This window comes from Mesoplodon mirus, assembly GCF_964341445.2.
Source record: "Mesoplodon mirus genome assembly, chromosome: 18".
Taxonomy (NCBI): domain Eukaryota; kingdom Metazoa; phylum Chordata; class Mammalia; order Artiodactyla; family Ziphiidae; genus Mesoplodon; species Mesoplodon mirus.
The window spans coordinates 43,373,254-43,386,013 of NC_138994.1; the positions used below are offsets into that span (position 1 = coordinate 43,373,254).

General features: G+C 44.7%; 1 protein-coding gene across 3 annotated transcripts in view; it reads right to left on the reverse strand.

Moving 5' to 3' along the window:
• The window catches only part of MAP2K4 (mitogen-activated protein kinase kinase 4), a 107,054-nt gene extending 103,624 nt beyond the window's left edge, over positions 1 to 3,430 (reverse strand). For all 3 annotated transcript variants that reach the window (XR_014292017.1, XM_082605551.1, XM_082605552.1), the window contains exon 1: positions 3,303 to 3,430. Coding sequence is in view for 2 of the 3 variants with exons in the window: in XM_082605551.1 (XP_082461677.1) it covers positions 3,303 to 3,417 (115 nt within the window). In the remaining variant the exon portion in view is untranslated. The remainder of the gene's footprint in view (positions 1 to 3,302) is intronic.
• Positions 3,431 to 12,760: the final 9,330 nt, after the last annotated feature.

Here is a 12,760-nt window from a genome sequence, read left to right on the forward strand (position 1 = left end):
TCATGTGCATTAATAATGTGATTCTCACAACAGCCCCGTAAGGTATTATCCCTATTTTAACAGATAAGAATCCCAGATGAGTTCAGAAAATGTAGGTAATTTCCCCAAGGTCACAGAGCTTGTACACAGCAGAGCAGTTACGTGAACCCAGGGAGGATAAAGACTCATCAAGAATACTCTGACCAGAAATGCTCAATAATGAAAAATGGAAATAAACAGGGTAGAGTAAAGGGTAGGACCCAGTAATAATGAAGCTAAAGAAACTGTGTGATGGATCATGAGGCGTTAGGGACTCATCTGCTAATAATGAAAGAGACAATTAATTAGACCATTACAAATAAGAGTATTGTTGCTATTAACAATGATGATGGCTAACATGTATCAATCACATCCTTACTGTATGTCAGGCCCACACTTTATATGCATTCTCAAAGTTCCTGTAAGGTAAGCATTATTCCTGCTTCCCAACTGAGAAACTCAGGCTTGGAGAGGTTAAGTATCTTGCCCAAGGTCACAAAATTCTTAAGTCCCGATGAGGGGATTCAAATGCAGGACACCAGAGCGCTGGCTTAACTCAAGCATTATGATATTAAAAAACCAAAAAAAAAATCAATAATTCTCAGCTGAGACCACTCTTGGGCCACAAACCTCAAGCCATGAAAAAATGTGCAGGGTGACCCAGTGCCCAGCACAGTGCTTCTCACACAGAACGACCACCAATGTTTGTTAATATGACATGTATTCCATGCATCCCACAGCTAAACCCTGCTATTGGAAAGAGCTTGGCCATTAAAAGCTCCCAGAGAGACAGTGCTTTGGGGGTGGCAGGTGACCATGCTTGCGGGGGTGTGGGGGGGTCGCATTTACCAAACATCTTCTAAGGACCTGAAGTATGATCTAAAGCCAAAGATCTGATAGGTGAAGTAAGGGAGGCTGGGCTCTAACATCACAAGACAAACAAAAAAGATCCTACACAGCTGCTTAAGCTCAAGCTTTGTAACTTGGATTGTGCGAGAAAACGTCCTGAGAGTTTCAAGTGCTTCTCTTCATTCTGAGTAACTGAGAGAGGTTCAAGAAGATACAACAGGTTCCTGAGTCAATCAAGGCTAGACACAGTACTGATAAAAGAAAATTCATCAGAAATTCAAAGAGAAGTCTTATGTCCTCCCTCTCCCTTTTAAACTGGGTTCTGCTTATTAGAAAGTTCAGTTTACTGGGTATCAAAACTCAGGGGTGGGAGAGGAGAATGGAGCGCATCAGAATAATTCCTCAACACGATGACTTTCTCTGAGTTCCTAGAACACTCTAAGCTCTTTCCTACTTTGGAATCTTCACACACACTGTTCCCTCTGCCTAGAACCCTCTTCTTTATCGTAACAGAGTCCTCTTTCCAGACAGGTCTTCTGTGACCATCTTACCAAAGCAGACTGCCCCCTCCCCCATTAACTTCTAACCCAGCTTGTTACCTTCATAACACTTTTCTCAATTAGCAATTTTTTAAATTTATCTGCATATTGTCTTCCCTCCCCAATCCTATCAGGAGGGTAAGCTCCATCAGGAATGAGCCCGTCTGACTCACTCTTTTCTATATACCCAGCACTAGAGCACTATGTCTGGCACTAGGCAGATGCTCAGTAAACATTTTTGAACAAAAATTAATTTCTACAGCTTTTTCGAACTATCAGCCTCCCTACTCATCCCCTCCCCCCCACCCCACCCCCCAAAAAACTTGCATTTTTATGAGCTTTGTAAGTCACCTGTTTTGGATATGCAATATAATCTTAAATTGCCATTTTGCTGTTTCATTTCAGCACCACCAACGACAACGAGACTGTAGAGCTGCAAGATCAGGAAACCCATCCTGTACTTCATCTGTATATTGTACAACACAGTGGCATCCAATAACTAATTTAATTTGAATTAATTATCTGAGGGCCTGCACAGAAAGTGTCCTCTGAGCTCTGACATCACCCTGTATATATCTATCACTGTTCCTTACGTATATCCCATGGGGAGGGGGACAGGGATATAAAAATGAATAAAATCCCGCCTCTGCTTCATGAATCACCTTCTCATAAACCCGAAATACTCAACAAACGTCAAACCTAACCAGACAGACGGTTAAGATGGACCTCGGAGCCCTTTAGGAAGATTTTAATCAAAGAGTAACCATGGTCACACGGACCACGAAGGGTACCCCAACTGACGCTGCTAATAATTTAACGCAAGCAAGTCTGCAAAAGTTGTCAAGAGATTTCTGAGATTCCCTGTTTTCAAAGATAACATTACTACTCAAAATTCCCCAGTAAACTCAAGGAAACGGTCCCTCACGGGCTGGGGCCTGGTATTTTCACAACAGCCCCTGTCAAGAGCCACATAGAGCTAATAAGCATTCCCACTGGGGAAAGTCATTAATTAGGAGGGCTGCTTCAGATGTGCAGTCCCCGCAGAGAACCACTCTGACCCCTGCCTTTCGATTTCCCGGATCTCTGCATTTCAACCGAGCTCCCTGTTTGTTTTATTTATTTATTTATTTATTTATTTGGTCTGCATGCCAGGCTAACACAGAAACCCCCGGTCTCTCCCAGGCCAAGGGCTGTCTCATCACCTTACAGGTGGCACGGGCCTGAACACCCTCGCCCCACCCGCCCAGCGCGCAGAAACCTGCAGAAGTTTGGAAACCGAGGGTCCAGGAGGACCGCGGAGCCCAGAGGTCAGGCGGCGGCCGGGCCCGGCGGCGCCCGCAGGGAACCAAGATGGCCCTGAGCGGGCCCCACTGCGGCGGCGGCGGGGAGCCGGGCCGGGGCGCCGGGGCGCGGGGCCGAGGAGCCGAGGGGCGCGGGGCCGAGGGGCGCGGGGCCGGGACGACGCCGCCGCCGCCGCCGCCGCCGCCCTGGGCGGCCGGGACCCGCGGGCCAGGCCCCGGCCGCCTCCCGCCGCCGCAGCCCGGCCGCGCGTTCCCGGAAAGGCGGGCGGGGCGCGCCAGGTAAGCGGCGGCGGCGGGGGCGGCCGCGGGGGCGGGCCCGGGCCAGGTGGGCCCCCGCGGGCGGCCGGGAGCCCGCCGGGCCGAGCGCGGGCGGAGGCCGCGGCCCGGGCCTGCGCGGCCCGCCGCCCGGAGCCAGGCCAAGCCCGGGGCAGCCGGCTCGGGGCGGGAAGAGGGGAAGGAGGGAGGCGGACCGGCACGGGCGGCTCGGTGGCTTCCTCAGCCGGGTCCGGGGGCGTCCGCGGCCGCGGGGACAGGCCGCGACGACGCCGACGGCCGCGCCGGGGGGCCGGGGTCTCGGCGCCGCCGCCTTCCTTACCCTGCATGCTGCTGACGGCCGGGTGGCCGGGCGCTGGGGACCCCACGGGGCCCGGGGTGCCGCTGCCGCTGCCGCCCCCGGAGCCGCCGCCGCCGCTCGGGCTCGGAGCCGCCATTGTTGGGAGTGAGGAGCCGAGCGGCGCCGCGGCGGCTGCAATGCAGCAAGCTCGGCCTCTCGCACGGCCGAGGGGCGTGGCCAGAGCTCGCTTTGTGTCCGCCCCCGGCACGCCCCCAGCCCGCCCCCGCCCGCGCCTGAAGCGGAACCGCACCAGATGCTGAGCGGCTGAGCGGCAGAACTGACCAGGTCGCCGGTGCGGGACCCCAGAGGCCGGCAGAAGTCCTGCACCGGGGCTGCGGGCCGCCACGGGGCCTAGAGCGGTTTGCGGAGTGAGGAGTGTGTGCATTTGGGGTATAAAAGGGTACACAGCTTCTATCATTCCTACAGAGGTGTGTGACCCCAAAAGTTTAAGAAGCCCCTGTTGGAATCTCAGAACCCAAAACCAGAATCGTAAAACTGAAAGGGATCGCAGAGCTCGTGCTTCTTGTCCAGTCTCTGACACGGCACTTCCAGAGGGGACTTGGCTCTACCTGTGGTTCCATCTGGAGCTCCCACTAAGCCTTGCCTAACACCCTGACCCTCTACACTGCCCTGGGAGATCCTAAGGAATGCTACTGAAAGTACCGTCAATGGACCCATCCCAAGAAGACTGAATCAGAATTTACATTTTAATAATATCCCCAGGTAATTTGTATGCACATTAAATTTGAAAAACAGTATCTTAAGCACGCAAGCTCCCTGGCCTCCCGAAATATATTATCTATATCACCGACTTCCCCTAAATACACACTGGATTCTCTCCCCCACCTCTTCTACACCTTATAAGACGAGCCATATAAATTATATAATTTAAATATGAATTATATAAGATGGCAACTTCACAGAACAAAATCAAGTTTCTTCCAGTGCTTGGCACAGAGACTGGTTTTAGGAAGGCAGCAGCTAAAAGAAAAAAAAAAAAAAGGTCCTTTATGAGGCTGGGGGTTTGTGGGCCAACAGAAATGTAATTGGAACGGTAAGGTATGGATCTCTGGGCAGAGGTATGTCTCGTCTATATATAGAATGACCAACTATACAATATGCCAAGTAGTCTGAAACATGGAGCTGGATGTTTCCTGCCCTTTGGAAGCACTGAGCAATCTATACCAGGACATCCTTCCACACAGACCTTATCTGTGCTGGAACTTCCTCGGGGCATCTTGGTAATGTCCCCTCCATCAACAGAAGCCTTGCCTTCTTGCTCCGAACCCAACCTCAGCCATCATCGTGACTGCTCACAGGGGCTAGAGTTAGGGCTTAGGGAAAGTAAACTGGGGAGGCAGTGAAGGCAAACTGAAGGTGAGAGCATGTAGGTGTGCTTAAAAGTGGAGAGCCTCGCATTCCAGCCTGCCAGAACTCTCCTCTGAGGGCCTGGCTGGCAGAGCGACATCTCCATTTCCAGGTCATTAGAAACACTGCCAAATTCCCATCTGGGAATCAGTATCCCAGATTGCTCTTCTTGGCCCTGGGGAACCATAAAAGTGGGGTCCCCAGAAAGGAAATATAATCAGAACCTGGAAGGAAAGTGTCCCATCCAGGCTGTTCAGCCCAGAGTACAGGCTAAATACTCAACCTGCGTCTTTGACATGGTGCTGATGGGAAGAATAGCAACAAATGACAGAGAAAAGGAGGAGCTGAGGCTCCCTAAATGCTCTTCTTTGGAGGTACAGATTGGAAGACAGCTTTCTTTTCTTTGAGGTTTATGTTTTAGTGCCCGGAGGGGTTAATATCAAAAATCAAATGAAATTCTTCTCTCAAAACATCAACACAACTTGCCAACAATTAACAAAGATTGATGCAAAAATATAGGGACCCCACCACCACCATCCCCAGGCAATAGTTTTGCACTTCCCTTGGCTTGGCCACTTTAACATCCTGGGAGAAAGCATCAACAGCCTCATAGTTTTTTGGCAAACACACCAAATGTCATCATCAGACTCCAGATGCAGGATTACCAGACACCAAATAGTTCTATCTGAGAAATTTTCTGACACTTTATTCCAGTACCTGCCAGTAGATTTCACAACCAGTTCCTGCTGACTAAATGTCACTGTTGTGTATGCCATTTCATTTCTCACTTGCAGTTCCTTGGGTTTTGGAGTGGTACCAAGAAATGACTTGGAAGACTTCTAGTCTCCCCACCCGCATTAGGAGCATAAGTATCCCTCCCCCATTTTTTGATGTGGACAATTGATATACTTACAGTCTTATGTAAAGTGCTACTAGTCTCTTTTTCCAATTATACATATTTCTTTAATAGAAACTTATTATTTAATAGAAATCCTAGAGGCAATACTAGAGATTAGTCAATTATTTAGTAGGAAAAAGTTTTCCAATATTATTTTAGATTATATAGGTTACATTTAAGATTGTTCAAGAAGAGTTTAATCAAGTAAGAAAAACATTGACCTGATACAGTTAAGTGAACTTGAATGAGGAAAATATGTGTAACAAATAAACCTAAAGGAAAACATTCCAACTAGGAAATTCATTCAGGAAAGTTGAATTAAAAGAGTAAATATATTGTGGGATCTAAAATATGAGACAAATGAACTTACTTACAAGACAGAAACAGACTCACAGACATAGAAAAGAAACTTATGGTTACCAAGGGGAAAGGGGGTGGGGGAGGTATAAATTAGGAGTTTGGGATTAGCAGATACAAATGACTGTATATAAAATAGATAAACAACAAGGTCCTACTGTACAGCACAGGGAACTGTATTCAATATCCTGTAATAAATGATAATGGAAAAGAATATGAAAAAGAATATATATATATATATATGTATATATATCTGAATCACGCTGCAGCATGCCAGAAACTAACACAACATTGTAAATCAACTATACTTCAATGAAAAAGACATTTTTAATTAAAGAAGTACTTTAAGATAAAATGGGACAAAAAGAGTCTAAAGAAAGCAGAAATAAAGGATGCTTTCAGAGAAGAGTAATATGTAACTAATTAGTTTTTTGTTTAATAATGCCTAATGCTGCGCTTGTAATAAAACAGACAGTATACTTGGATTGCTGTTAGTATTATTAACTAGTGCATAAGAACCAGGGATAAGAACCATCAGGGACTTCCCTGGTGGTGCAGTGGCTAAGAATCCGCCTGCCAATGCAGGGGACACCGGTTGGAGCCCCGGTCTGGGAAGATCCCACATGCCGCGGAGCAACTAAGCCCGTGTGCCACAGCTACCGAGCCTGCGCTCTAAAGCCCAAGAGCCACAACTACTGAGCCCGCATACCACAACTACTGAAGCCTGTGCGCCTAGAGCCCGTGCTCCACAACAAGAGAAGCCACTGCAATGAGAAGCCTGCGCACCACAACGAAGAGTATCCCCCACTTGCCACAACTAGAGAAAGCCTGCGTGCAGCAACGAAGACCCAACACAGCCAAAAATAAATAAATAAATAAATAAATTAATTAAAAAAAAACCCATCAACTAGGTCTGAGTTTGGGCAAAAACAAGAAAGGATCTTGGCTTGTTCAAATTGATGAAGCTATGAGCTTTTTACTTTTTCTTATGCTAATATTTTTCTTATATATTTATGTTTTATGGTTTCTTATAGACTGAATTGTGTCTCCCCTGCAAAAAAAAATTCGTATGTTGAGGTCCTAACCCACAGTACCTCAGAATGTGACTGTATTTGGAGATAAGGCTTTAAAGAGGTAATTAAGGTAAAAGGAGGTCACACTGGGCCCTAATCCAATATGACTGGTGTCCTTTTAAGGAGAACAGGACACACAGAGAGAAGGCTGTGTGAAGACACAGGGAGAAGACGGCCATCTACAAGCCGAGGAGAGAGGCCTGAGAAGAAGGCAGCCCTGCTGACACGTTGATCTGGACTTCCAGCTTCCAGGAGTGTGAGAAAATACATTTCTCTTGGTTAAGCCTCCCAGTCTGGGGTACTTTGTTATGACAGCCATAACAAACCCATACATGGTTCAAAATAATGAATCGCTTAAAAGAAGTACAGCCTTTTTAGTAATATACTAGTAGCTGGCATAATCCTTGGGGAGCGGAAAAGGCAATTAGGCAAAATATGTTTCAATAACCAGCAAATTCATGTTTATAAGAGCTCCTTGAGAAAAATCCCTAAAGGGGCCTGAAGTTCTTGGCTCTGTCATGTAATGATTTTTCCTTCCCACTGGAGAGGATGGATATAACAGAGTAAGGCCATTGCTATGAGCAATGTATGACAAGGTCAGAGTGACATCTGTATACCCCCTGCTTAGAGCACCTTTGCTTAGAAATGTAGCTTGCTTGTTCTTCTTGATACAGGTCTCAATGGTTACATTAAGAGGACAGTTTTCTCTTCACATTCCAAATAAGGCAAAAATAAACTGCAATTGATTGACGCTGCTGTGAACACTTGTGTACAAGTTTTTGCATAGGTTTTTAAATTTCTTGTGTACATGCCTAAAAGCAGAATTGTTGGATCACACGGTAACTCTGTGTTTAACCATTTGAGGAACTGCCAGACTCTCTTCCAAAGTAACTACACCATTTTACATTTCTACCAGCAGTGTATGAGTGTTCCAGCTTCTCCACATCTTAGGCAAACACATTATGATCTGTCTTTTTTATTAGAGCCACCCTTATGGTAACAGTGTATTTTGAGGCATTTCATCTATAATAGCCACTGAATTGGACATTGGCAGACATTGTATATTTTATAAACTTAAAATGAAATGTGTTCATTTCAAGAGGAACTACCACAACATGAATTCCTGTGACCACAGATGACTCACTTTTGGTACATCGGTCCATATCAAATCTACCAGTCAGAGCTCAAGGAAACTGTGCCCTTTTCTGAGAGGTACAAACAAGTTGTTGGCTTCCTCTAACCATCAGAAATCAGTAACTAAATTCTATTAGTAGTGGATGAAGCATTTTATCAGCGACATAGATGAACGAAAAAAATTAATGCTGGACACATAGGAAATTCTCTATTTTTGGAATATTGAAAAAAATTCAATTATTCAACAATAGGAATTAATAATAAAGTTATACACTATACACAGCACAAAAATATTAATGAGCAGGAGAGAAGATGTCACAAGAACAAAAAGTCTGAATTGCGTTTTATAAAAAGATAAAGTGGACACTTAGGAAAAATGCAATTTACCTTATATTAGTCAGATGCTAAGAGCTTCTCTAAGTCTAAATACACCTCTGAAAACTACACCTCATTATACCCCAGAAGTACTTCATATGTTTGTCTGTAATACATAAATATAAAGATATATTTACTTATATATCTAAAGAACGTATGAACCAATAAATGAGCACCAGCAATGCAATAGAAAAAAAATGAGTAAAAGATAAATAAATATAAATGGCTTCTAAACCAATGATTCCAAATCTCGTTCATAATTATAGTAGTATGCATTTAAATAATAATGGTATATAATATTTTCCTTTAAAAATTGATAAATATATTTTTCTGTTGACATTTCTAACTTATGAACTACCTCAGACACAAGCTCCCATTAGTTCGAAGAAAGGTCGTATTTAAACTCAGTTCATTCATCTAAAGTCATTCTCTCCCTGATCTTGTCTTAGGTCGTAGATAAAGACAGCCTCTGATGGCCCACAAAACAGCCACATTCCAGTACCAATTTATTCTTTTTAATTTATTAATTAATTAATTTATTTATTTTTGGCTGCATTGGGTCTTCCTTGTGGTGTGCGGGCTTCTCAGTGCAGTGGCTTCCCTTGTTGCAGAGCATGGGCTCTAGGCGTGGGGGCTTCAGTAGTTGTGGCACACGGACTCAGTAGTTGTGGCATGTGGACTCAGTAGTTGTGGCTCACGGGCTCTAGAGCGCAGGCTCAGTAGTTGTGGCGCACGGGCTTAGTTCCTCCGCGGCATGTGGGCTCTTCCCTGACCAGGGCTCGAACCTGTGTCCCCTGCATTGGCAGGCGGATTCTTAACCACGGCGCCACCAGGGAAGTCCCTCCAGTACCAATTCAGAGTTGTAAAACTTTCACATAATACTGCATCAAAATGTAAAATTTGTTATAAAGAACTAAAATTTCAAAAAGAACTAGAATTTTACCACTTCCTATCTGTTTTATTCATCTTTCCTTTCTCCATATAAGTGACTGGGCAACTGGATTTGGAGAAAGTCTTTTGATAATAAGCTTTTGGTAGCTTATGAATTGTGAATATTGTAAATGTAATACCTAATGAAAATTATTTAATATGTAGCTAAATTGAGATTGATAGCTGTCCTTTTGTTGTTGCAACAAGCATTCTTTTATGAGTTACAAAGTATTTATTACCATACATTTATATTCTTTTAAGCAGTTTCATTTAAAAATTAATCAGAAACACAAATTATTTTTGAAAAGTCTGTTTTATAAAAAGATATGTTTTTTCCTTATTTTACTTACACAAAATGTTTCTTTTCTTCTCTTTATTGAACAGAAAATAAATGTACCGAGTTTCTAATCTCTGCTCTGGTTCTACTCAAATAGCAATTAATTGCAAGATACAGAGATGATAGATCGTGTAAGAATTTACTCAGTGAATATTTATTACTAGATCAATAGAGTAAAATTTTTGATAGTACTTTTTTTACTTAAAAGTCTTTATTGGTTCCCTTTAAGCCTGAAAATAAAGTTTTGTTAAGCTACCCTCCCCATTTCTCTCTGCCTATTCTAACCTGTTCTTGACAGGTGCTACTGTAGAGCTTTCATGCCATTTTTGGTCTATTATGCCTTATTAAATCCAAGCCACATGTGCAGTCAAAGAAAAATGATATTCTTTTTGTCATTTCTAAACTACTCTCTCCTGATGTTACATATATAAGCCATGTTTTAGCAGGGTTTTTTTCCCCTACCATCTCACAAGTCTGTGTGCTAGAATTCGGGAATATATTTTTAGACAGTTTGGTGCAGTTCAGTGGTTTTCAGGAAGCCAAGTTAAGGGATTTCTTTGTTCTTTTCCCTCTCAGCCAGGCTGGAGCAAGGAGACGTGATCTTAAAAGCTCAGGAATGTATGACGACACAGAGATGGGTAGCATTTGTCCTGGAGGACCACAGGACGCCACAGGGACCTCAGGAGGACTCACATCACTGTTTCACGAGGTCCAAACGATGCCACTCGGATGTGGTTGCCTTGAACACAACTGTCCTCCGGCATCCATGCGTGGTCCGGGTGGTCCTAGGGGTGGCCTTGGAGGGCGACACAGGCTCACAGACAAGGTTGTCTACACCAGACCATGTCTCCTTGACTACATATGTTTTCAGGTATGTGGAGGAAATCCAAGATCATTCTTCATGGAGAAAGAAGTCCAGATCCCAGTTTATAAGAGAGTGTATCCATGAGACAAATGTCTAACTCTCCCAGATAGGTCTTGAGGATCTAACTCCTTCTTTCTCTTTTTTTCCCCCCTAGTGGACTCTGGTTGAGCTCTAGTGCTCACAAGTCATGAATCTTCCAGGACAGTCACAATTCAAATACTACGTTCCCAATTTTTGACCATGAGGTCTGAATTTGGGTCCTGAAAATACAGTTACATACACCTAGGATAAATTCTTGCTGTTGCTCTTGACTGATTCCTTCGTATTTCTCTCTTGGGAGCTGCCCTGAATAACGGGGATCTGGGGAAGGACCGTTCCTAGACGCCTGGTGCCTGGTGGAGACAACAGACTGACAAGAACATGGCCAGTGCTCTGGGGGAGAAGGGCTCTGGGGGAGAAGGGCTCTAGGGGAGAAGGGCTCTGATGAGGCAGTGCCCTCCCCAGGCTGCAGTGGTCAGCCTTGCCTCTTCCCCTGAAAGCCCTCCAACCCACTGGCCAGCTGAGCCCTCAGGCATCCCCAATGAGCTCTAAAACCCAGAATCCAAGGTGGGCATCATTAAACTACCACCTCCTCTGAGTTCTGGAGAATATTACTGAGCAGTTCTGTTCAAACACCTTTAGAGACCAGGTTAAAGTCCTGGAAAATGTAAAGAGACTTGATTTACAGGGATGGTCAGCGTATGTCATACACCATAAAAGGTGTTCCCATTCAAAATAAGAATTTAAAAACTGTGCTTGCCAAACGAAATACACGCTTCCAGTTTCCAGTACCTGGTTTGGAGGGTCCACAGCAGCATCAGAGGAAAGAAGGAATCTTTGGTAAAATTCTGCAAGCTTTAATGAATACACTCTATGCCTAATTCTTGGTATCCCAGCTTCTTCCAAGATGAGGTTATGTTCTGTGCCTTTGGCCACATGCCGTTTCTTCTGCGCATCTCCACGGGCAGCCTGAATCTCTCTGCAGTGGCCCTCCGAGACTTCCTAAAACACACTGCTGCTGCCCATTAACTTAATTTTCTCTGTGTTCTCCTAATACCACATGATGAATAGACTATATTCTGGAAAATAGGTTTTTTTTGGTATTTTCTTTTAAACCCCAGTGTCTGGTTCATCCTAATCCTTTTCTCTCTGTGTGTTTCCCAATGTTCAGACCCTTTTTGTTAATTAGCAGTGACAGATGACTCACCCGTCTTGCTGGCTCCCCAGAGGAAGAAAAAGCTTGCTTCTTCTATTGATCTCAAGCCCTTCAAGAGTCACCAAATGCTCCTGGAAGCTTCTGTCACAGGGAGGAAAGTTCAATCTGAAAAAACTTGGGCAGTGGTCCAGCCATCCCTCGCATCCGACAGCAAGGACAGATGGGCCTCCCACTGCTCGATGCTGATGGGGTTTTCAGGAGCCCTGGCCATCAGAAAGAGGGAAATGTCACAGATTCAGCAAGGGAAGGGGCTGGCTGTCCAAAGCTGGGAGGGTCATCAGCTCAGCAAGAGATCAAGCAGCTTGAAGGGAAGGAGACCCATGGAGGCCACAAGGGACCGTGCGGAAAGCAGAAATCAGTAAGAAGCATCAAGATGAGGCACCTAAGGGACCAAAGAAGGAGAATTCTGGGTGGTAGAATGTTTAAGGGAGTCTGAGGCCTCTTACTCAATCTCCCTGAAATTGTTAACCAGATAGAACTCTCCAAGCTTTAAAGGGCCCCTGATCGGTTAATGGGATAAAGAATCATCTGTGCATCACACTAAGCGAAGTAAGTCAGAAAGAGAACAAATACTACATATCACTTGTATGTGGAATCTAAAATATGACACAAATCAACATATCTACAAAACAGAAACAGACTCGCAGACATAGAGAACAGATTTGTGGTTGCCAAGGGGAAGGGGGGTGGGGGAGGGACGGATTGGGAGTTTGGGATCAGCAGATATAAACTATTATATGTAGGATGGATAAACAACAAGGTCCTGTATAGCACAGAGAACTAGATTCAATATCCTGTGATAAACCATAATGGAAAAGAATATGAAAAAGAATGTATGTATACTTATA